Below are 21,998 nucleotides of genomic sequence, written 5' to 3' on the forward strand. Positions count from 1 at the left end.
TTTTCAAAGCACAGTCCATAGAACATGGGAACTTACTAAGAACAAGAATTAGCCAAAAAGCTGCTTCTTCCTCTCATCATTCTGATATTTTAGTATCAGAACAAAACTAATTAAACTAGCAGGTGACTGGCTCAAAACACAGGAATTCATTCTTCAACACAGCATATTACCCAGCTCTGGTACTCCTTGCTCCAAGATGTAGAGGATGCTGAAAGTTTTTGTGGTTACCAAAGTCACCTCGAGAACTTAACAGAAGGCAAATCCATTGAAAGCTATGAAATACAAAATCCGCTGCTTCTGGCTGTTGCTAACCTCCAGCTGTTGGACCCTGAGCGACTGCTCCTAGGAGGTATCGCTCCTTGCTTTTCTTCTTCTTACACTGTTCCCTAGGGCATCTGCTCCTGATCACTGTCAAAGATGGGACAGTGGTCTAGAGGATCCAGAGTGCCACCACAGCCATTCTCATGCTCTCATCAGGTAGGTGTGAGCCATTTGTAGTTTTCAGGGACTCTGTTCTCCTCCCTGTAAAATAGGCCTGGTGGTTCTTTGGCAGGATACCAAGAAGCTCAGAGATAACACTTTGTCTTCACAAAGCACCTTCGGTGCCAGGATCTGAAGTAGGTGCTGTGAATGTGAAGCAAAAAGTATCACATGATGGTCTTCCTGGGCAAGCCAACGCAAGCCAGTAATGGAGCACTTCTCCAGGGACGGACTTGTCATCACAAATGTGTTCACTTCTTACTTGCAGAGACAAACTACCTAGGGTTTAATGCAGTCTTCTTCAAAGTCGTCACTCTAGCGTTTTTTACTTTTGGTAGTTTGTAAATATACAACTACTTTTACACCTTTTTTTTTTTATATATATATGTTATTTATAATACACTTGTATAACTGGGCTGTTATTATGAAGTGGTTTTATTAAACCCATTGGCAGTTTTCTTATATTTATCCATTCTGTTACCAAGTCTACTGCTAAGATTGCACCGGGTAAACACCAGTAAGGAAGCAGTCGAGGGGTTCTGTAAAATTAGCATTCAGCCGGGGCTTTCAGGCTTCCCCACATTACATTTGAATTTAGAAAAATACTTACTGCACACTTGTCAAATCCAGGCTCGTATCTCAACCCTAATGTCTAAATACAGTAAGCATTGGAGGATAATACTGGCAAAGAAACATTTCCTAAACTTTATGTAATCATTTGGAGTTCAGGAAGGATCGATTAGTATTCAGGAGATGTGACTGCTCAATATTTATACCCATAGAGACTTGGCAGAAGCAAATAATGGTACATAAAGCTGATGCTTGTCTTAATTAAATGCAGTATAATAGGTGTTGGAGGTTTTTTTTCTTCGTGAAGAGAGCAGTTTAGCAATGACCAGATATAACTCATTCTGAAGTTCAGAGTTTAAAACTAATCAATATGTATTTATAACAAGGGAGGGACTGAATATAATTTATTATTAGCTGACAGCTGACTAATAGATAAAACCAGGATTTATTTAAGTATGTTTTTCCACATACTAATTTCTGACAAAATATTTGCCCCTTTGGATTCTTGATTATTTTTTGCTGTACTAACAGTATTTCATAGACTTTTTGAAATTAACGTCTCGCCTGCAGATAGGCTGGGAATGAAACCAGAGAATGTAGAATAAGACATTTAGCTAGACGATCCTTTCACTGTGACAAACTTATTAATAGTAACATTTCCTAATTTTATAATTAGGAATCCTTAATAGCAAGTGATATTTTAAAATGCTCCTTTAAATTATGCAATCTACATACGTGATGATGAACCGGTGTTGACTGGCAGACAGTGCAAGGATGACAGGCACAATTCCATCATACCTACAGCCCAGGCTTGTCTCAGATGTCACAGGAAAAAGTTTTGAGAGCGAATATGAAGAAGGTGGATAAATAGATCTGGCATATTAAGCATGAGAGGCAGAGCGGAGAAAGCAGAAAAGTACTTGGTCTGGAAAGGTGGCGAGTGGGAAACAGAGATGGCATTGCAGGCAAGTCAGAAGCAAGAGATGACCTCGTGATGCTGAATAACTGATGATAGATAAGGAAGGAACAGCTACAAGACCTTGAAAGCAAACACAATTTATGTCTGATGTAGCAGGGAAAAGGGAAGATGCAAAACGATAGGGAAGCTATGAGCTAGGAAGGACATCTTGGCAGCACCATTTGCCAAGGCCAAAGGAAGAAATGCTGTGGTAATTGAGATGTAATATGATGAGGCAACATGGTATTTGTTAAAAGTTTAATCTAGTAAGCAATGGCTCCTGTGCATATCCCATGGAAGTCAGTGAGAACACATGTCCAGGATTAGCTATATAATATTAGTTTGGGATTAATTATATTAGAAATAGACAAATTTAAAGGTGAAGATCACAGTCTTTTGGAAGAACTCAACTTTGGGTATAATGGAGACTCTGTTTCTTGTAATCTGAAATCAAGATGACCACTTCTTTATGTTATCATACAGCTCAATCAAAAGTTATAGACTTGATGTCCAACTGCTGGATGGAGATCTATGGTTTGCATTGAACAGAAGGCTGAAGGAGGTAATGATGATGATTACATGGGTGCTTTCTTGTGCCCAAATCAGTAACAGTAAATTTCATAGGCAAGAAGTTTAAATTTATCATGAGTCTCCTAATTTCACAGTTTTTACAAACTTTTCTCCATTTGTCAGGTTTGAATTTGATAACCTCTATTGTGAGCAGCTGTCAGCAATCTGACATAGGCTTTTGCTGCTGCATGTCCCACATTGCCTTGGAAACTAGGGATAAATCTCTTACTAACGATGATGAGGGCCAGGAGAACAGTTAAATAGGCAGTCTGCTCCTGGAACATTTAACTCTTCTCTGGGTCTCAAGCAAAGCAGCCAGGCTACTCCAGTCTGCCACTAGAAGAGCTATTCCACTTTTCTACTTTAATCCTCTGGGAAAGTAAAGCAAATGAATACGGGCAAAACCTCATTTCAGAATCGTCTCATGAGGGATGTTCTCCTTTCATGGAGCCAGCATTGCCCAACAGAGAAATCAACCCTCTTGTCTCTAATTCTGCTTCTGACTCCATTGCTGACTATGGAGCTTTGAAGTCTCTTAAATGATATCTCAGCTACCCTATCCAATAAGTGAAAACAATAGTTACCTATCTTTTTAAACAGTGGTGAAATACAGAGTATTAAAGATACCATGTAAGGTATAACCAAATTGAAACAATGTTGTTTGAAATATCTACAGATACCATAACAAAGACCATTGTTAAAAGGAATCTGATTTAAAGTATCTGTATTAGGTTTTGAGAAAATGTGATCCTTTCCCTTACAAATTACTCAACAGGAAAGCAGTTCCTTGCTGTATTTTCATATTAGGATCTAAAACTTTGCAAAAAAATTGAAAATTCACTTATTGAGAAGCTATTTTTAGAAGTCAGTTTTAGCATTTTAGCACATGCAGGACAAAGTGGATTTTCTTGTGCCCTGTTCTTTTATTTCTCTGCTTTTTCTGATTACTATATAGAGAAAGAAAAGCAAAGACACATTCCCTTCATTTTTCCTGTCAAAAGCTGTAGCAAAGCCAAACAATTAAAAATCAGTCCTTAAATTTCTTACAGATGCTAAATGATGATGTATGGAGTGTCGACTTTGATAAACAACCATTTTCTCAGAACACTTTTTCAGTGAGCTGACAGGTTTTAGTCCAGCCTCCCATGTAGATTCCACGCATCATGTAGTCAGTATGAAAGTAAGTAGGACAGTGTCTATCTTACAGGTATCTATCTTAATGAAATCTCCAATCAATTATTTTTGTGAAAAAACCCCACATAATATAAAAGGAATAAAATACAAATGCTATAAGTTATAAGGTATAGTTAAGAATTAAACCAATATTTTAAATAACTAAATCTTTAGTCATTCATCTCAGCCCTCAGTGTAGGAGTCATCAATGATAAAATTCTTGCAGGAATTCCAGAGGTAGCCTTCTATTTCATGGCTGATTGAGTTTGTTGAATAAACTTCACTAAATTATAGAGGAAATTTAATAATCACTGTTGATTTGTCCTGGTTTTATTTCACCAAATGCAATGGATGTTACAAATACATCTCTTGTGTAACTGTCGAGTACAATAACATTATCTGAGGCATGAATTTGATCCAATCTGATCATTACTGGTTTATGTTGTCTGCTTGTCTGACAGCTGCAAGCGATGGAGAAAAAGATTAACCATCTTCAGCAAGTACTCTTTCCTTTTCATGCTGTTTTTTTCTAAAATGCATATTTTAGAAGGTTTTGAAATAACAATAGGATTAGATGCTTGAGAGAAAATTAGGTCATATATTTGTTAGATACAAATCTCGCAAGTAATTAGAAACATGGGTATCAAGCAATATTTGTATTCTGTACTGCTGCTTTTGTGTGGAGACAGTGGGGATTTCAGAATAACCCAATCAGTGTGCTCTGCACTTTTTCCCTCTCTAATATGTTTACAGCATACTCTAACAGCTCCTGTAAGGGGGAAAAATTACCTGCACATAACCCACATTTACATGTGTCTCTACTTTGGAATACTTTTACAATTTCTGTCCCATTTTTAATATACATTTTTGGTGTTTAAGGTACAAGTTTGAATGTATTATATATATAACAGAGGAAATATGGGATTGTATAGAATTTTTTTAGCTGCTGTTGGCAGAAGAGTTTAACCTCAGTGGTTGCTTTTGTTAGCCGAGTTTCCCAGCATCGCATCGGAATAAATGGCTATATATTAAGGTATAGATAAATGAATGAATATCCTTAATCTTGGAGCCAGTAAGACCACCATATAGTTTTAACTTGAACATGCACTTAAATGCTTCACTGAATGAGGAACATGCTAAAGGAATATAATGGCTAAATTCACTTTGCCGTTGTAACAGACAATTTGTTAAATACTTTTTATACCAGAATGTATAGACCAAAACCAAAACTGCTTCTCATGTGTTTCTAGTTAAAAACACACATTGCAGAGGCTCTTACCTGAAAGTTTATGTATGGGTGACTGTCAGCCAGTTACTGGAGAATCACTGTACGTTATGCCAAATTCCCTCTTTCTCTTATCCCTTTGCTGCTTGTGCAGGATTGGACACTGGAAGAGAAACAAAAGCAATGGCTTTCTCTGAGGGAGTTAAAACAGAGAGGTGAAATACTGTAAAGAAACTATGAAAAGAAATAGCAGGAGAATTAACCAGGAGGCCAGGGGGGAAAGAAAGAATGTGCAAGAGTGATGGGAGAAGAGTGGCAGAAAAGCAGATATCTGGGCAGAGCAGGAGCCAGGAGAGGTTGATGAAAATGAGGGACAGCAGTGATATGGATCAGAGGAATAGAGAGACACTGGAGGGCTTGAGAATAGGAAAGGAGTCAAGAAAACAGGGGGAAAAGGCCAGGAAGGAAAGAGAAACCATGGAACTGTGACCAAAGCCAAGCCAGAGGTGGAGAGGGAGGAAATAGAAGCAAACAGGAAAGAAACAATGAAGGAAAATTCAGAAACAAGCTTTATGACCCAGCTTTGGACACAGCTGTGATCATGAATTGGGAGGCAGAAGGCGACTGGGCAGAAACACTTTCCCAAGCTTGTGGCTTAGAGTGTGCACCAATGACTTCTGCTGGCAAGAAAGGGGAGGGGGGTGGAAACAGCAACTCCTTAGGCTCTGGCAAAGCTGCTACCAAGATTGGACGAACCTCTTAGAGCTTGGGTTCCTTGTATTGCTCTGGTCCTCTGCAGAGCCATCGAGTGTGGGACAAACTGAAAGACTAAGCCCCAAAAGTTTAATCTGCACATGGCCGTCCTCCTAAGGATATTTTAAAACTTCTTCTTTATAAGATTAGTCAAAGATTAATGAGGAAAATCCTACATTTAAACATCATCTGGAGACGGGTACTGGGAGGGTTTGATGTGTATTATAAACATATTGCACAGCACCTCCGCTTGCCAGGTGAAGGAAAGTGTCATCTCAAGAAAGAGTAAGACTTCAACATCAGAATGGGGAATGCCACTGCAACAGCATCTTTCCTCTCTCCCAACACCAAAACTGTAGTAGAGACCAGTGAACTGCTCAGGACAAGACAGCCAACGCTATCCAGTCTTTCACTGGGGGAAAACCCGTAGCCTAAGCCGAATAAATGATACCAGACTGTTCTTCAAGCCCAGTCTGAGCAGGGTGGATGAGTGGTAGTTTGAGAAAGTCCTTTCCTCTTGTCTAAGTTCATCTCTTCTGAGAGACATTTGGCTTGAGAGAATGGAGTCACCAGCAAGGTTGAACAGGACAGGTATCAGACTCACATCCCCTGAAGTGCTGGAAAACCACCCTGAACCCTGAAAATACTCTTTCAAAGAAGAACGTTACTATGAGGTTACTGTGGAAGCAGTGTCATCTAGACTGCACACTGTGCTCCAGCTGGCCAGCTCTTACCTGTGTTTCTTCCTCCCCTTCTATAGATAAAACTACCAGAGATAAGCCAGGGAGTAAAGAGGGAACAAAGCAATTAAGAACATTCCTGTTAAAAACTCACTAGGCATACTGTAAAATTCAGAGATCATTGTGCCCCTCAAAAACACAGCAGAGAGACACAGACACTTAAAAGAGCTTTCAATTACTTACGTGCCTTTGGCTCCCTTTCAGGATGCCGTGGAACTGGAAACAGCCGTGGTAAATGTATTTTCTCTGCATTTGCCTTTCTTGACAAAATAGCTCCAATATTTTGATCTCAAGAATAATCAGCTCTTTTGTGTTTCCTTTTCAACTAACTGCAGACTTTTGCAAGTTAAAAATTAATGACAACTTCTCTTCCTCTTTTTTTTTTTTTTTTTTTTTTTTTTTTTTTTAAACAAAAACCTTCTGTGCTCTTTTCTGGGGGAAAAAAAATAAAATCCAACAACCTTTAAGTTTTAGTCTAAATGGCATTCAAACCACTCTTTCTCCCTCCTTCTGCAGTAACACACAAAACGAATTCCACCACAACAAAACAACCCGGCTCGTGGAAACCATTATTCTGAAGATGAAACATTGTGTTGTGTCCTTTACCACTATTATGGGCAGTCAGTCTGTTAGAACATATTGGGCGATTATAGGCTAGTCTTTTCAGAGAAAGCCATGGGTTTCAAGTTAGCAGTAACCATCTATCAATTCTTGAGATTATGCCATGATTTACTGTCACAGCATCATGTATTCTCTGATTTTCTGCCTCCTGTGAAACATTGTGCTTTCCTTTTCTATTGATGTATCAACTATAATAGTTACAAGCAGCTACAGAAAAATCAATAGCGAACTTTCGTTACTGTGCACATAAAGAGTACCATGCTGTAAGAGCACCTTGCTGTTAAATAGTCACCAGCAGTAAGGTACACTATAAATACCTGTTATTTTGGTCTAAATGAAGAATGTCTGAATTTGAAACAACAAATATCTAGGATTTTTGACACCACTGGATTCTATGTCAAGTTTTTCCAATATGTGATTTTTTTTTTTTTTTCCAGGTGTCAGGCTTGATTTGTATTTTCTGTGCTGGGATCTGTGTAATTTTTTTTAAACCTGAAGCTGACAGGAAATTAATATCAAATAAAGTATTGCTGGGCTGTACTTAACAGTTATCTCATTAGGCTTGGTTGGACAGAAGTGGTAAGAATTGTGTTAATCTTTGTTGAACTAGTCTATATCTTACTGGTCAAAGTAAGCTGACTTTGATTAAGGTGAACAGACCAATAATCTTTGTACTAAACACACAGATAGAATAGAGGTGAAAGAGGTACTACAGTGTTACCGCAGACTCAGAGGTACTCCTAGGATTGTGCACTAGGAGAAGGACTGAGTTGCCTTTTGACACACAGTTTGGAAAAAATAGTAAAATTTTTGGTTTAAATATACTTATTTGCCTCTGGGAACACATTAACTTCCAATTAGTGAATGTAAATGAGGAAAGGCAAGAACAGCAGTAAAGATGTGAGTGTATTGCCTTGAACATGTCCAGGCCATTTGGCATTTCAGGCCATTTCTCCAGCAATTGGGTAGGAGTCCCTGCAGTGCAGGAGGACAGTTCTGCTGCAGGAGTTAGTGCTTACTTTGGCATTTTGAGACTATGGTAAATTACAGCTATAAATGCACTGTTTGTTGCTGAATGCCTTAGATTGGAAAGCCTATGCATTTCCATGAAACTAAAGCACAAGGATGCACGTGTGTACTTACATGAATTGTATCCTGCCAAATGCATATCCCACTGCCTGCCGTGGTCGCAAGGTTACAGGAAAGCACTATTTCTTGGCCTTGACATAACTTTCAGGAAAATTAACTTTTAAAGTAAGAAATCCAAATTGCTTTTACAATTTTCATAGTACTAACTCATATAACTTTTACCATATTTTTCCATTCAAAACAGCAATTCACAGTCCCATCTGTAAAAAAATACCTATGGGTGGGGAAACATCTCTGCTTTGAAGAATACAGTGAGATCTAGCTAGAACCACTGTTAATCCAATGAGTATTGATTTAGGTGCAGGTGGATCTAGAATTAAAAATCCTTCCACATCCTAAGCAATAAATGCAAAATCCATAGTTTAATTCAATAAAGCATCGAGGGATTCCGCAGAGCGTCTCCGGGACCCTGAGGGCATGTACATCACAGGTGGGGCAAGCCTGGCCAGGGCAGGAAAAGGGCAAACCTCAGTTTGCAGGAGGCTGAGCTCCCTTGTGTTCCTGAGCCCCGCTGCAGACTGGCACAACAGACAGTATGCAGTGCCAGAGGCTTGCTTGCTTCCTTCATCTGGCATGTGGCATCCAGGGACCAAAAAGTACCTCTGCCCTTGTGCCAGGAACATGAGATTTTTGGCACCGTGTTAGGGGCAGCTTCGGCCAGAGGCTAATGGGGATCTGGAGCCCCTTAATTCATGCTCCTCACTTTAAACCTATGACTATGTTGTCTACGGAAACATCTCATCCAGATCTGACCAAACATTCGAGTGTGAGCTGAGCAGTGAGCACAAATCTGGAGTTTACCTAACTTATTTCTGCTGTTCCTTACTGAGCAATCGAAATGTTCAAAATGTGCTGAGGCACGACCTTATCTGAGAGCCTCCAGTCCATTCTTATTAGGGCTTCTTGTCAAGAAATCAGAGGTAGCTGAGAAATAAAACTCTCTTCTAAGAGCCTCATATTTGAAATGCAGGTGTAAGAGTATTTCGCCTATTCCACACTTCTCTCTCTTATCTGTTTAACTGATGAGTGACCAGGTTGCCAGAGGGACGTTCAGGTGGGCTTTTCTTTAGCTTTCATATTTGTATGTTTAAAAGTGTAAGCAATGAGGATGAAGAACAGTGGTATATACATGAAAGTCTTTGGGAAAAGAGTCCAAAGCCTGACACACACCTGGATGCCACTCCAGTGTGTCCTGCGTGCCAGCACTGACACTTGCAGAGTGCCACTGTAGTTACAGATGTCCCTGTTTGGGCTTCTATCACTCCTGTTTGCCAAACCACTTCCACAACTAAGCGGAGACATATGCCACAGTAAAAAATGAAATATGCAATTTCTACTCAGATCAGTAGGCAATGATGCTTTTAAACACTGCAGCAGAAAATTACTTACCTCCATTGTATTTACTGTCCATGAAAGCAAGACTAAGAGTACAGGAGAACATAAGTGTTTCTTTTTTCCACCACCTAGCAGGAGGCCTGGCAGCCTGGGCCAAGCCAGGGGGATAGGGGGACAGGGCAGGACCCCTGTCTCAGGGCCACCAACTCTGCTGTCACTCAGTGAGGAGCACCAGTGCATGGTGCATTGCATTTAAGCAAATTCATGGGCTGTTGCAGTCAGATGTGGTAATGATCTTATGGCTGGTACACTCACATATATGATGGGACCAAACTCATTGGCGCTTTTCATCTAAGCCAGTGAATTTTTTGTCAATGCTAATCTGATAAGGAATTGAAACAGCATCTAAGAGACAACGGCTTCAATGTACCATCGATGGTCTCGTGAGCTGTCTGAAGTTACATTTACAAAGTAAATAACTGTAACTGCCCAAAGCAGAGTCTAGCTTTTCTAAATAATAATAGTAAAATTCCAGTGTTTGGCTAATAGGAGTCACCTACTTGTTTCTACTGTAGTTCTACCATAGTGCTTTCCACACTAAGCAATTAAATGAACGCTTTATATTATTTCAACACAATTATATGAGAAAATAGTTCTTTTACTGATTTCCACTTCCTATATCTTACACAGGCAGAGGTGATTAACTTCTTCACATTCTTTCTAAACTAGAATCAGCTTCCACTGATACACCTTAGTTCAGTGAAAAAAACCTCTGTTAGTGCAAATATGGCCACATAAAACTAGTAAAATCATGACTTCAAAAGTCTCAAAAAAGAGGACAAATAGGGTTTTGAAATCAATATGTCTGAAAGATGATTGGTTGATTGTTTCACACTAGGCCTACGCTCAAAATAGTGCAAAAGTCTTAAAACTCTGAATTATCTGTCAAAAACGTTGACAGGAAGTCATAGTAGAGTATTGTACCTCTTAGACCAGCATATCAGTAAAACACCTTTGCTTAACTATATTTCCTTCTTTTAAAGAGAATATATTGTAATAATTTTTACTCCTGTGGGACTTTGGATCTAAACAAAAGGATAAAGACAAACAAAATTTACCAAGTAATAAAAACGTGGTATGAAGATCTACCCTTATCTGGAAACCACTATAATGATATAACTGGCTAGTCTAATATTTTTAACCAAGTTCAAAAAAAGTTTGAAATATAATAATTAAATGCAAATACAGTCCTGATCCCAAAGACTAGAAGAATGCCTTTAAGCTAGTATTTATAACAAGAGCTATTCGACTGAGCTCTCTTGTAAATTTTATCATACCTGAGGCAGTTTTCCTCAGTCGATTAGCTGGAAAGCTGAACATATCCTGAGGCAAACCAGACATCTAGTACAGGCTAAATTCAACTACTGGAGCTTAAATTTGGCTTAATATATCCCCACTTGGATCTGCCTGTTTAATTCTCTTTCATATGATAACGTTGGTTTATTCATAGTCTGGACTTGCCACCTGAACAAACTGTACCTCATATCTTATTCTAATGGAATAAGAAAACTTTGCAAAACCCACAAAAAGTTCCTGACTGAAAATCAAATGCAAATTTGGGATTAAAAACTGTTTTGTAAAGTGACTACAAGATTAGTACAGAGAAATTTTTTTCCCCTAAGGAGTACCGCTTTTTATAATCATGCATTTTTTATACTCTGCAGAGACAGATGGGCTTTATAAAAGGATACAGCCTGCTACTCAAAAGGGTTTCAGTGGCAACTGCACTTCTGTGTTTTAACCTCAGTAGGAATTTATATTTGATATTTTTCCAGAAAATATTTATTTTTCTTCTTTTAGGACTATATCACCCCTTGGTGTAGTTCCAGCTGCAGAAATACCTCTGAGATTCATCTAGTCCATTATTCCTATTTTAAACAGTACTTTAGTAGGAGAGGGATAGAAAGGGATAGGACAGATAATGTGCAAGTTTCAAATGAGTGCAATAAATCCAATCATTCAGAAAAGTTGCAAATGTCTAAGCAAAAACAGAGCAAATATTTTCTAGATGAAAGCAAATCTTTCCAAACTTTTCATTACTTTTTTTCTAAACAATCAGTTTCTTCTCAGCTAAATAGATGGTTTCTTGCTGGTTTCTACATTATACCTTACTGTCTATTGTTGCAAGTTGCATATAACGCCCTTTTTGCCTTAGTTCATAACTTCAAGGATTTTGTATGATGTCCCTATCATCACTCCTAGGAACTTCATAAATATTTATGACATCTTAAACTATTCATACCCTACAAATTGTAGACGTTTACAGCCAGCTCCCTTAAAACCCAACAATCCTGTATTGTTCATGTGCTACTGAAGATTAAAATGATGTTTCAGAAATTAACGGGGAAAACCATTTGGTTCAATAAATTTAGTATTTACTCTATTTTTTTAAACTCTTATCAGAAGCCTAGTTTCTGCCTTTATCAAATGTGATACTGTCTTCTGGTAACTGTAAGTGTGATATAAACTAGTACTATGGCTGTAGATTTGTCTGCATTTAAGCATATATATATATTTTGAAGTCTGTTGATAGCATGATGATTAACGTACTAGTTTTCTTATCTGTACTTATTCCAACTGAATATTCCGAAAACAAACATTTCCAGCCCAGAGATGTAATGTGAACCTGGGATTAGATGAGGAGTTAGGAAAAATTAGTTTTGACTGATATTCTTTCTCAGTTTGTCTGTGAGACCTTTGCTAAATCGCTTCTGCCCCAGTTTATCAAAGTGTGCTGGCATACAGATATGACCACGGCTCCACAGGACAGTGGTTGCACAATTTTTTTTCCTGGAAAAAAGAGACTTAGATTGAGACTTTTTTCCTAGGATCGATCTGTCATTTACCTTAAGTGGTCACTAGGTCAAATATAGAAACAAACCTGGAACCAGAAATCCATGTCAGCCCAGGCAGGTTGCCTCAACACCAGCCTACAAAGGCAGGCTAAAAATTTGGGCTTAAATCATGTAGGGTTATTTTTTTCAGTGCAGCAGCAGACATTCAACCCAAAGGCTGGAGCACACCTTCACTGAGAACAGCCTGTAGCTAGCAATAGCTTAGACCACTCACTGGCATGGTGGGAAACCCCAGTTGTTTGGGAATTTCCTTGAAGACACAATAGAGGAAGTGCTCTTCAAGTTCCTGTTCCTCTGTCATGTCTTCAAAGAAAGCAGCAACTACTGTCTTATGTGGAACCTAATCCTATCAGTGAATGCTAAGCATGGGTTAAAATATTTACAGCATAAGCCTTCAGGCAATAGACAGGCTGCCCTCCAGTCCCAGAGGAGCAAGGGACAAGCAACACTTCACATTGCCCACCCAGAGCAGGAGCACATCTGGGACATCAGCAGGGGCATAACTCCAAGCATGGAGAAAGCTTTAGAAAGTGGAAGAAAGTCAGGCGGTACTGGAGTTTAGGCATGGCTAAGGTGAAGCACCAGCAGTGGAACCACTGCTTGGGACTTGGTGCCTGTGGTCTGTCCCAGCATCTTGTGGGCTGGCTCACAGTTTCATCAACCAGCTATCCCAACTGGGTCTCCACGCCCCTGGCTGTGTGGCTGTACCTGGCCGTGCTTTTCCCTCATGAGTCTCAGTGAGAAATACTAGACTTTATTTAAGGGTGTGGCTGGCTGTGGACATGGGGCCAGGACTTGTGAGCAGCTCTTCCTCCAAAGAGGCCTGGCAGGATCTTGTTTTGCTGTGTTTTGCTGACCACTGAATCACGTATGCCTCATTTGCAAGTAATAAGGATGTTGGTTCCTGGGGTGCCAGGATGAGAAGCGGGTGGAGATTTTGTTTGTTTGTTTAACTTTCGAGCCAGTAAATTCAGCCTGAGCTGTTGCAAGTCATGCTGGTTTATTTTCCTGAGTGATAACTCAGTAATTACACCAGTCAAAGATTGAAAAGATCAGATTAGGCTTTGACCTTTGTCTTTACTGGGACTGCAAGGAAAGAAACAACTGAAATTTAGTAAAATAACTTCACAGTTGCACAAGGAGAAGAATCCAGCTTGTTTCCCCATATCTCCCTTTCCGTTGCAGAGCTAACAGTAGCAAAAGCTATTATAAAATTCTCCACGAAAGTCAATAAGCATAGCTCTTAATAGACATCAGGATATTATATTCTGAGTAAGAATCTGTAATTTTAAAATCTTTTTAGAATAGAAAAGTATGCTTCAATACTTTAAATAACACTAGAAAAAAGCCTACCACTATAAAACAACACCAAAATATGTTTTACTTGAGTCTGAGTTGTTCTGAAACAAACCAAAGGTCCATCAAGATTGAATACTGAGGGGAAGAAATAGGGTTCAGACTAAGAATTACAGCCTGTTCTCTCATAAGCATCTTATTTTTGCTTTAAAACATGTATCATTTTGCCCAGTACTTAGGTGTGAATGAAACACATTGCTATAGAAGAATTTAATCGAGATTTTCAAAACAATGCGCCCACTATCTGATGCTATGTTCAACTGAAAATGAAAATTACTTTATGACCCTAATGAACAGTCAGAGTTCGATCATTGCACTGTTACAGGTAGCTTAACCACTGCCAAAAAAGAATCCTTCTAAAGACAGGAAAAGTTTTCTACACATTCAGTTTGGACTCGGGAGTCTCAAGAAAATAAAAGTGGTTTCTGTTGTTACAATGTAAAGGTTTTTCAAGGTTTGGAAAGTGCTAAATATAGTGCCTTACCACTGATTAACAAACACATCTATCAAAAATTGTTTCCCTGACTTCTAAGTAAATAATATTCAGCACAACCCTACTGTAATAAAACTGAGGGGAATTTTGCAGTAAGGAGCTTATCTTTACCATAAATCTTCCTTCATTATAGCATTTTGTCTGTCAAGAAGGCTTAGCTATAGAAGGGCATACATCTGCCTTCGTGACAGATGTGCTATATGGAACCACTGTTGTTGCCATTAGTTTCGATGGAGGAGAATTGTGGGTAATTTTCAGAGATTGGCTCTTTATCAACCATTACTACTCTTTCCCTCAAAAAAATTTCTATCACAATGTCAAAATCTACCTGTGTTTTAAGTCCTGTAACCTGGAGGTTTTGCAAGGCTAGCAGAAAGTGGGCAAAGAAACTAGGAAAAAGCTGTGTTTTAAATAGAGGAAGGTTTGGTAACGTCACCTCTGTTCTGGGTCATCTCTCTTCTTGAACTATTCCGGGGGAAAAACCTGCATCAGAAAGTGGGCAAAGAAACTAGGAAAAAGCTGTGTTTTAAATAGAGGAAGGTTTGGTAACGTCACCTCTGTTCTGGGTCATCTCTCTTCTTGAACTATTCCGGGGGAAAAACCTGCATCAGAATTAACATATTCCATCTTCAAGGTCAAACGGGAATTGGCCTCACACCAGAGCCCCTGACAGAAACCCTGACTTCAGGCTGAGGAGGCAAGTTGTATCTTTCTCTGATAAAACAGGGTATTTCTAAGTGGATGCAATGCTGCTGATCAGGCCGTGCAGTCTGGCTGGGAAGAACAGAGAAACCTCTCAGAGGATGAGCCTGAAGGCCATCCTAGCCCAAAATACCGCCACTAGAGTTTGGAAGACATCATATTTTACCTACATATTTAACAGTCATTCCAAAGAGCAACTGAGCTTTGGGACCAACTGGGTTAATAAAGTCCTTAAATGATGGGGCTTGTCAGCCCATTCAGGGTGAGGAAGCTCAACCCTGGACTGGTATCGACTCCTATTGCCTTGAGTATCTGTAAGACTGTTTCCAGCCTTATGAAAGTGAGAAATTTCTCCCCATGGAGAAGCCTAAACACAATCTTATTTCATCCTTGCAACACCAGGACTTGCAATGGTGCAAAATGCAGAGAGGCAGCCGAGCTGTGTGTGCTCACACCTCTTCGTTGCTTCACGTAGAAAGAGTATCTGATAAAAGATGCGAGCAGTAAAATTTAACTGGCTTCCTTTGGGAAATATTTACGCTGTTCCTAAGGAGTTACTATTTTTCAAATTTAAATCTCTCATTCTGTTTCATTTTTCTTTTCAAAATTCCCAGACCAAGGGAAACTCTCTACAGATTAGTAGACCACCAGATCTTCAGTATTTCATGTTTGGAATATGAGAGGGGAAAAAATCTCTCTGAAACCTAAATATTTCCCCCCTCTAAAGACCAGACCCATTTTTGGGGAAAATATGCAAAAGTGCTCTCCTCAGGCTGAATGTAGTATGCAGTTTCAGCTTAATGCACAGCTTTATAGCAGATGTAGAAAATAATCAAAATGGGGAGATTTCTGGGAATACTGGCAGACCTTTACTGTGACTGCAGAGCAGATCCTGACACACTATAATACTGTTTTTGTCTTAATCGTCAAAAGTAAGCTACAGAGAACAAAAATTCTTTGTTTGACAGAAAAGCAATTGCTATTTCTTGTAAAACATATAATATATTCCAGAAGACCTAAGGGTTTACTTTCCAATAAGGATAGAAAAAGATGTGCGCCCCACTGTGAGCTCACAGTAAGGCTGTTTCATGTAAAAAGTTGGTAATTAGTCCCTGAGTGAATAAAGTAGAAGAGATAAGAGACTGATACTTACTGTAGCAACACAAAACACTTTTTCTAGCTGCTAGGATTTAAAGGGTGTGTGGGTGGGAGAGGGGGGACCTATTCCTACTCATTTAATTTACAAGCATCTAAACCTCAGAAAATGATTTCTTGCATTAAGCTTAAACATGTGTACTTTAAATTGTTACTAACCGATGTAAAGATTGATAAGAGACCTTCCAATTCTAAAAAGCAGATGGGAACAAAGAATTATATGAAAGCATAAAAGACTGTTGTGCTGTACATATCAGTAACAGCTTTCACGCTCGTTGTACACCACTGCCTTCAGCAGACTTACACCAGCACCAAGTTAAGTCATTAGCATTCAAAGGATCTTTATCAAAAAGGAAATACTTGGAAAACTAACTCACGTAGCTTTAGCCAGAGTTATATAATAAATACTGAGAACAAAAACAAACCCAAAGCACAGGAAAACCATCTACTTACAAACCAAAGTTATTATTTAATAACATTTGTATCACTATCAGCTAAATACGAAGTACCAGAAGTGAAAACTGTACAGCATTTCTTTTTCTACCTGCAGAACTTGGAGCTACTGGAAATAACTTAGTATTCACATATTTGTTGTTACTCATCTTTATTAGAGCTAGAGTTTCTGATTCTCTCTCAAAAATAACTATGTAATTTATATTGCAAACTGCGTTTAGCAAACTACTGTCTTAACAGCATACAAAATATCAAGAGAGCTTTACGCAGTGGTCTCAGCACATATACTTGGACTTCTCTCTCTCTGTTCATTTTGTCTTGTTTGCTTTACTGCAGCATTTATTGTTAACGTACATGAGGTGAAAGCACTTATCACAAGTCATATCCAAAAATCTTGGTTACTTCATGGAGACTCACTCCAAAATACATAACTGGTCATCAGGTTACCCCTATATCCCCACTACTGTGATTGCAGTCCTGGAGAGATCTACACACAGATTAACTGTGTAATGATGTCCTAAACTGCAACCATTTGGACTACAAGTCTCTGATTCAGTATAGAAACAAGTCAGAAAATTTCTGCGTATTTTCACTGGTTAACTAATAACATCTTGTTTACAGGCACTGAGCCTGACTACAAATATCAAGAATTTGTGTAGAGGAAGTACATTAAAAGTACTTCCTCAGGCTGGATACAGTATAGAAGACCCAGAACTACTTTTTATTTACTGTTAGTGTTAATTGGACTTGTTTTTACATCTGACTTCAGGGCTTATGTTGCCACATATGAGTATTTAAAGAACTGTCCACTGAGAAAAAACCCCACCAACACAGACCTTCTTCCTCTGTAGTTCTGCAACTTCCATGCAATTCAGCCAGGCCATGCAGGTGACGAGCATATAGGACCACTTATACAATGCACAGGTACACCTACTGCCAGAAGCTACCGATCCTGTATATGTGGGTAATATAGATAAAATACCATGCCTCCTTTTGACTTGGAGTATGATATCAATACAGCTGACGACAGAATGCATCCCTATAAAACATTCATTGAATTCACCACTTTTGCAGGAAAACACAAAATTTGCAATTCTCAGATTTTGTTTCTTCTTGATCTTTGTAAAAATTGATTTTGTGATGTTGCCAATAAATATATATTCCATGCAGTAACATTTAGACAGAGAGCAAAAATGAGAATGAACCTGGTTTTCCAAGAAGTCAGCACAATTTAATCTTACAGTATGATTCACAACAGACAGCAACAGAAAGATGCCCTTTGAATTTGAAGGGGGTTGAATCAGCTAACAGTTTCTAAAACTTCCTCATGTTCAAAGTTATTTTTAACAGGGAAAAAAGTTCAAAATACTGATTCTGAAATCATTATACATTTTGTCATGCTGTTTAACACAGTTTACTCCCCAGCATAGGCCCTGTTTTCTGTGGGAATTTCTTATGTTCTAACACTTCATTCATGATGGCATTTTACATCTGAAAGCCACCTATTTAAAATAATTGTAATAGTTGATACTGCTCCTTTCTTAATTTTATAAAAATATGCTTAGAACACCCAATTTTTAAATCAGGTTACACTGGCTACAAAATACCTTGGGATTTTTATGTAGGTACGTAAAATAATAAACAGCTGTATTTTGTGTGAGAAATTGTCCAGTGTAATACATGAAAACATGATTATCCGAAGATCTCCAGAGACACTGGCAAAAAGACTTTGGATAAATGAGTTTGAATAGCTAAGGGACCAGGCATAGCAGCTTTGAAGTTTCCAGTTCTCCTCACTCTGGATAATGCAAGGGTCAGACAATTCTTGTGGGACAGCCGTCAGTTTAAGTATTGCTAGTGAGTTCCTTAAGCCAGCTAGCAAAATTTGGACAGAGGTCGTGTCCCCAGTTCCCGAACAAGCAGCACAAATCCGGGAGCCACTTGCTTCATTTCCACAGTGAAACTGGGACAGGAAAGAGGCAGGCAGTAACAACCACAGCAGGAAACACTCGCCCCAGCTCATGCAAGAGTGAACCTGAAGCGCAGGCGGCAGCCGGCACACCCCAGAACGGCTCCTGCCCAAAGCCTGGAGCTCAGGCCCTGGAGGCTGTGCGTGCTGCCCTGGGCTGCCATTGGGATCCTTGGCATCCTTCCTATCCTCTCATCCTGAAGAAAATGTTTGCTGCCTCCAACCATTTCCCTCGTGTTCCAGCACACAGTTATGTGCAGGAACCAATATTTGCTCTATTTAAAGCACTTCTAGGAAAAGGTGCAGTGAGACCCAATTTACACAGCCCCCCAGGCTGGTCCCCCAATCCATCAGCAATGCGTGTTCTTGTTTTGCAAAGGAAAACACTCATTTCCCCTCCAGTCAAAGGCTGGCATTTACAATGAACCAAATTCTGCCAAATTGCGCCAAATTCCCCAACTCCTGTGCTCCAAGAACATCCAAGGAAGAGCAGATTTGTCTTTATTCAAAGTGAATTAGCAGCGTAGCTATCCTCACTAGCACCATGCTTTAGCATTACAAGAAACTGTGGTACAGTAGTCTACTGATGCTATAAATGATCAAACACCAACCAAAACAAGCTCTCCCGGCAAAAGCACTTTGATCACTTCACTCTTTCTGCAGTATAGCAGCACTCTAATTTGCCAGCTTTAGAATAGCTTCTGCATTCTCCAGACATGTTGAAAAATGATGCCATTAGAGTAATTTTTACGCAGGGATGCAAATAATGAGGAGTTAATATACTGGCATTTATTTCTGACCAGCATTTCCAGAGCTTGAACTTGCTGTATAGGAACTGAAGATAATCAAACAGAGGCAGAGTGAACAAACTGTACCTGCCTTGCTGATGTAAATGCTCCTGTTATCCAATACCGAAAAAGAAAAATCAGTGTTGGATTTCAGAAACCATGTTCAGGTTAAAGGGCACCATTCTTATCTGATATTCCACCCAAAGGACAATGATTTCATTTTATAAAGATCATTAGTCAGTGAAATATATATTTTAGAGAGTTTCTAGTAGGGAAGATTATTTTGGCAGTCACTGGAGTGTACCAGATGGTTCATTAACATAGGCTAGACAAGTCAAAGGCTTTCAGAATCATTTAGAAAATGTCAAACAGAAACAAGAACCCTGTCACTTTTTATTAGAATTAACTACATCATACCCTGGACACAGATTTCACCTTGGGTCAGAAAAATTAATACAGAATTATATGAATTGTGTAACATACTAGGTTAAAGATAGGGCTTCCTCTTGGGACTCATTTGCTAGCAATATATTATGGTCTTCTACTTTAGGAATCCTCAACCTTTCTTTTTGTAAGCTATGAAAAGAGCTGACCTTGCTTAGACTCCGTTGGTGTCTAATTGATTTGAGGTATATGCAGAATTTCAACAAGACACTCCGCTAAAGCTCTTTTGTGATCATTTTCCCAGGAAAGTTGGCAAAAGGGTTCACTGAATATTCAGCAGCTTGTAAAGTATGCTTTTGTCAGGAGGAAAAAAAAAAAACCACCAACCCCATCCATTTAGCGAAACACTGCCTTCGTAAACAGGAATTAAAATGCAACTCAATTGTTGTTACTTTTTTTGTTTATTATCATTCAGATGTCAAAAATCTTGAGAACTTCCAGCTTGTGGAAGGTGTTCAGGAACAAGTGAATGCTGCTCTGCTGGACTACACAATGTGTAATTACCCACAGCAAACAGACAAATTTGGGCAGCTTCTCCTGCGACTACCAGAAATCCGGGCCATCAGTATGCAGGCCGAAGAATACCTCTATTACAAACACCTGAACGGGGATGTGCCGTGTAATAACCTTCTCATTGAAATGCTGCATGCAAAGAGAGCATAAATTATACCCATTAGAGCTTCTGCTTTCAAGGAAAAAAAAAAAAATATTCTGAACTGCTCCAAGCAACACTAATTAAAATGTGGTTTTAAGACTTTGCAAAATGGTATAATAATCAAATACTAATAGTAAATAAGTGATGTATCAGGGTATTTGTATTGCAAACTGTGAATCATATGCTACACATCCCCAAAGGAATCTATATAGGACTTTATACTGGAGTGAAGTGAGTTTACCCAGTGGATACTATCACCAATGTCACCATGAAAGAGGACAGAATTATTCTTGTATATTTAACTCTGCTGATTGCCAATATGAAGAAACTTGGGAGAAAAAACCTGATCCGTATTATCGAGCTAAGATAGTGAGGAATTTGAGTGCGCTAAATTCCTTCACTGCATAGCAGGACTTCGAAACCAGTTCTAATAGATGCAAAACTGCATCTATAGCATCTTCTGTCATCCTTATGAGGACCCAACACTTACTTACTACTTCTGCGATAAATGATGTGGCATCCATTCAACAATCTGTGAGAGAGAGCTGGCGTAGGCCATGTGCTATGTACTATCGCCACCAAATCCCAAGAGGCTGGTTTTGACTGTCGGTCTCTCAGGCCTGCAAATTGCTAATATGAAGAATCTGTTATCCAGTTAGCTTGGCATTCTTACTATGTTCTGAAGTTTGTTTTGTCACGTGTTCATGTTGTTCTATCAGGCAGTATCCCTCTTCCACTGCTGTTATCGGATAGCTATTAAATAGCTAAGATAAATATTCCAAAACAAATTAGTCAATTCAACGATATACATAACTAGTGCAGTGGCTAAAATATGGCTCTGCTATATATTCACGACCATTTCCAAATAAAGGAAGTGGAGATATTTTAGCCATCACAAACAAGACCAAAAAAAAAAAAAAAAAAAAAAAAGGTTTTTTTTTGACCAAAAAAAAAAAAAAAAAGTTTTTCAGGACACCAAATCCTGATGTTAAAAAACTAAAAAGAAAATAAGATAAAAAATCCATTTAGGGATGCAAGAATAGACAAAAGAATTGTATGACCTGATGATGCCATGGAGCTTATTAAGAAATGATCTTTAAAATTGTCAGTAATTAAGAAACTTAAATTTTAACTCAAACATTCAATATCTGATGAAACTTCTTCCTTTTAAAGTTAGGTAATACACATCTTCTACGCAAAGAAAGAAGAGTGATACTGCTATGTCTATGTAGGCCAAAGTCTGCTGCAGAACAAATATTAGAGAAGAACAAACAATTATCTCTCTGTCCAAATGAAAATATCAGTATTAACATGTAGTGCCACAGTTATAAGTCTTGCCTTATTTCATTACCCTTAAAGGTAACTGTGCAGGTGTGGATCAACATACATTTAAAATAAAGTATTCATCTCTAACATTAACAAAACCATAGTGTTTACATTCTTTAGGTCCTGTGGGGGAAAAGCTGTGATAAAATTGCAGAGCAGTGATTTCCT

At 38.8% G+C, this 21,998-nt stretch overlaps 1 protein-coding gene across 2 annotated transcripts in view; it reads left to right on the forward strand.

Annotated features, from left to right (window-relative positions):
• Window positions 1-21,423, forward strand: part of NR5A2 (nuclear receptor subfamily 5 group A member 2) — a 96,918-nt gene extending 75,495 nt beyond the window's left edge. For both annotated transcript variants that reach the window (XM_049807610.1, XM_049807611.1), the window contains one exon: window positions 20,265-21,423. In XM_049807610.1, coding sequence (XP_049663567.1) covers window positions 20,265-20,512 — 248 coding nt within the window. In that variant the 3' untranslated portion in view covers window positions 20,513-21,423. The remainder of the gene's footprint in view (window positions 1-20,264) is intronic.
• The last annotated feature ends 575 nt before the right edge of the window (window positions 21,424-21,998 follow it).

The sequence above is a fragment of the Accipiter gentilis genome, chromosome 8 (genome assembly GCF_929443795.1).
Source record: "Accipiter gentilis chromosome 8, bAccGen1.1, whole genome shotgun sequence".
In the NCBI taxonomy this organism is placed as follows: domain Eukaryota; kingdom Metazoa; phylum Chordata; class Aves; order Accipitriformes; family Accipitridae; genus Astur; species Astur gentilis.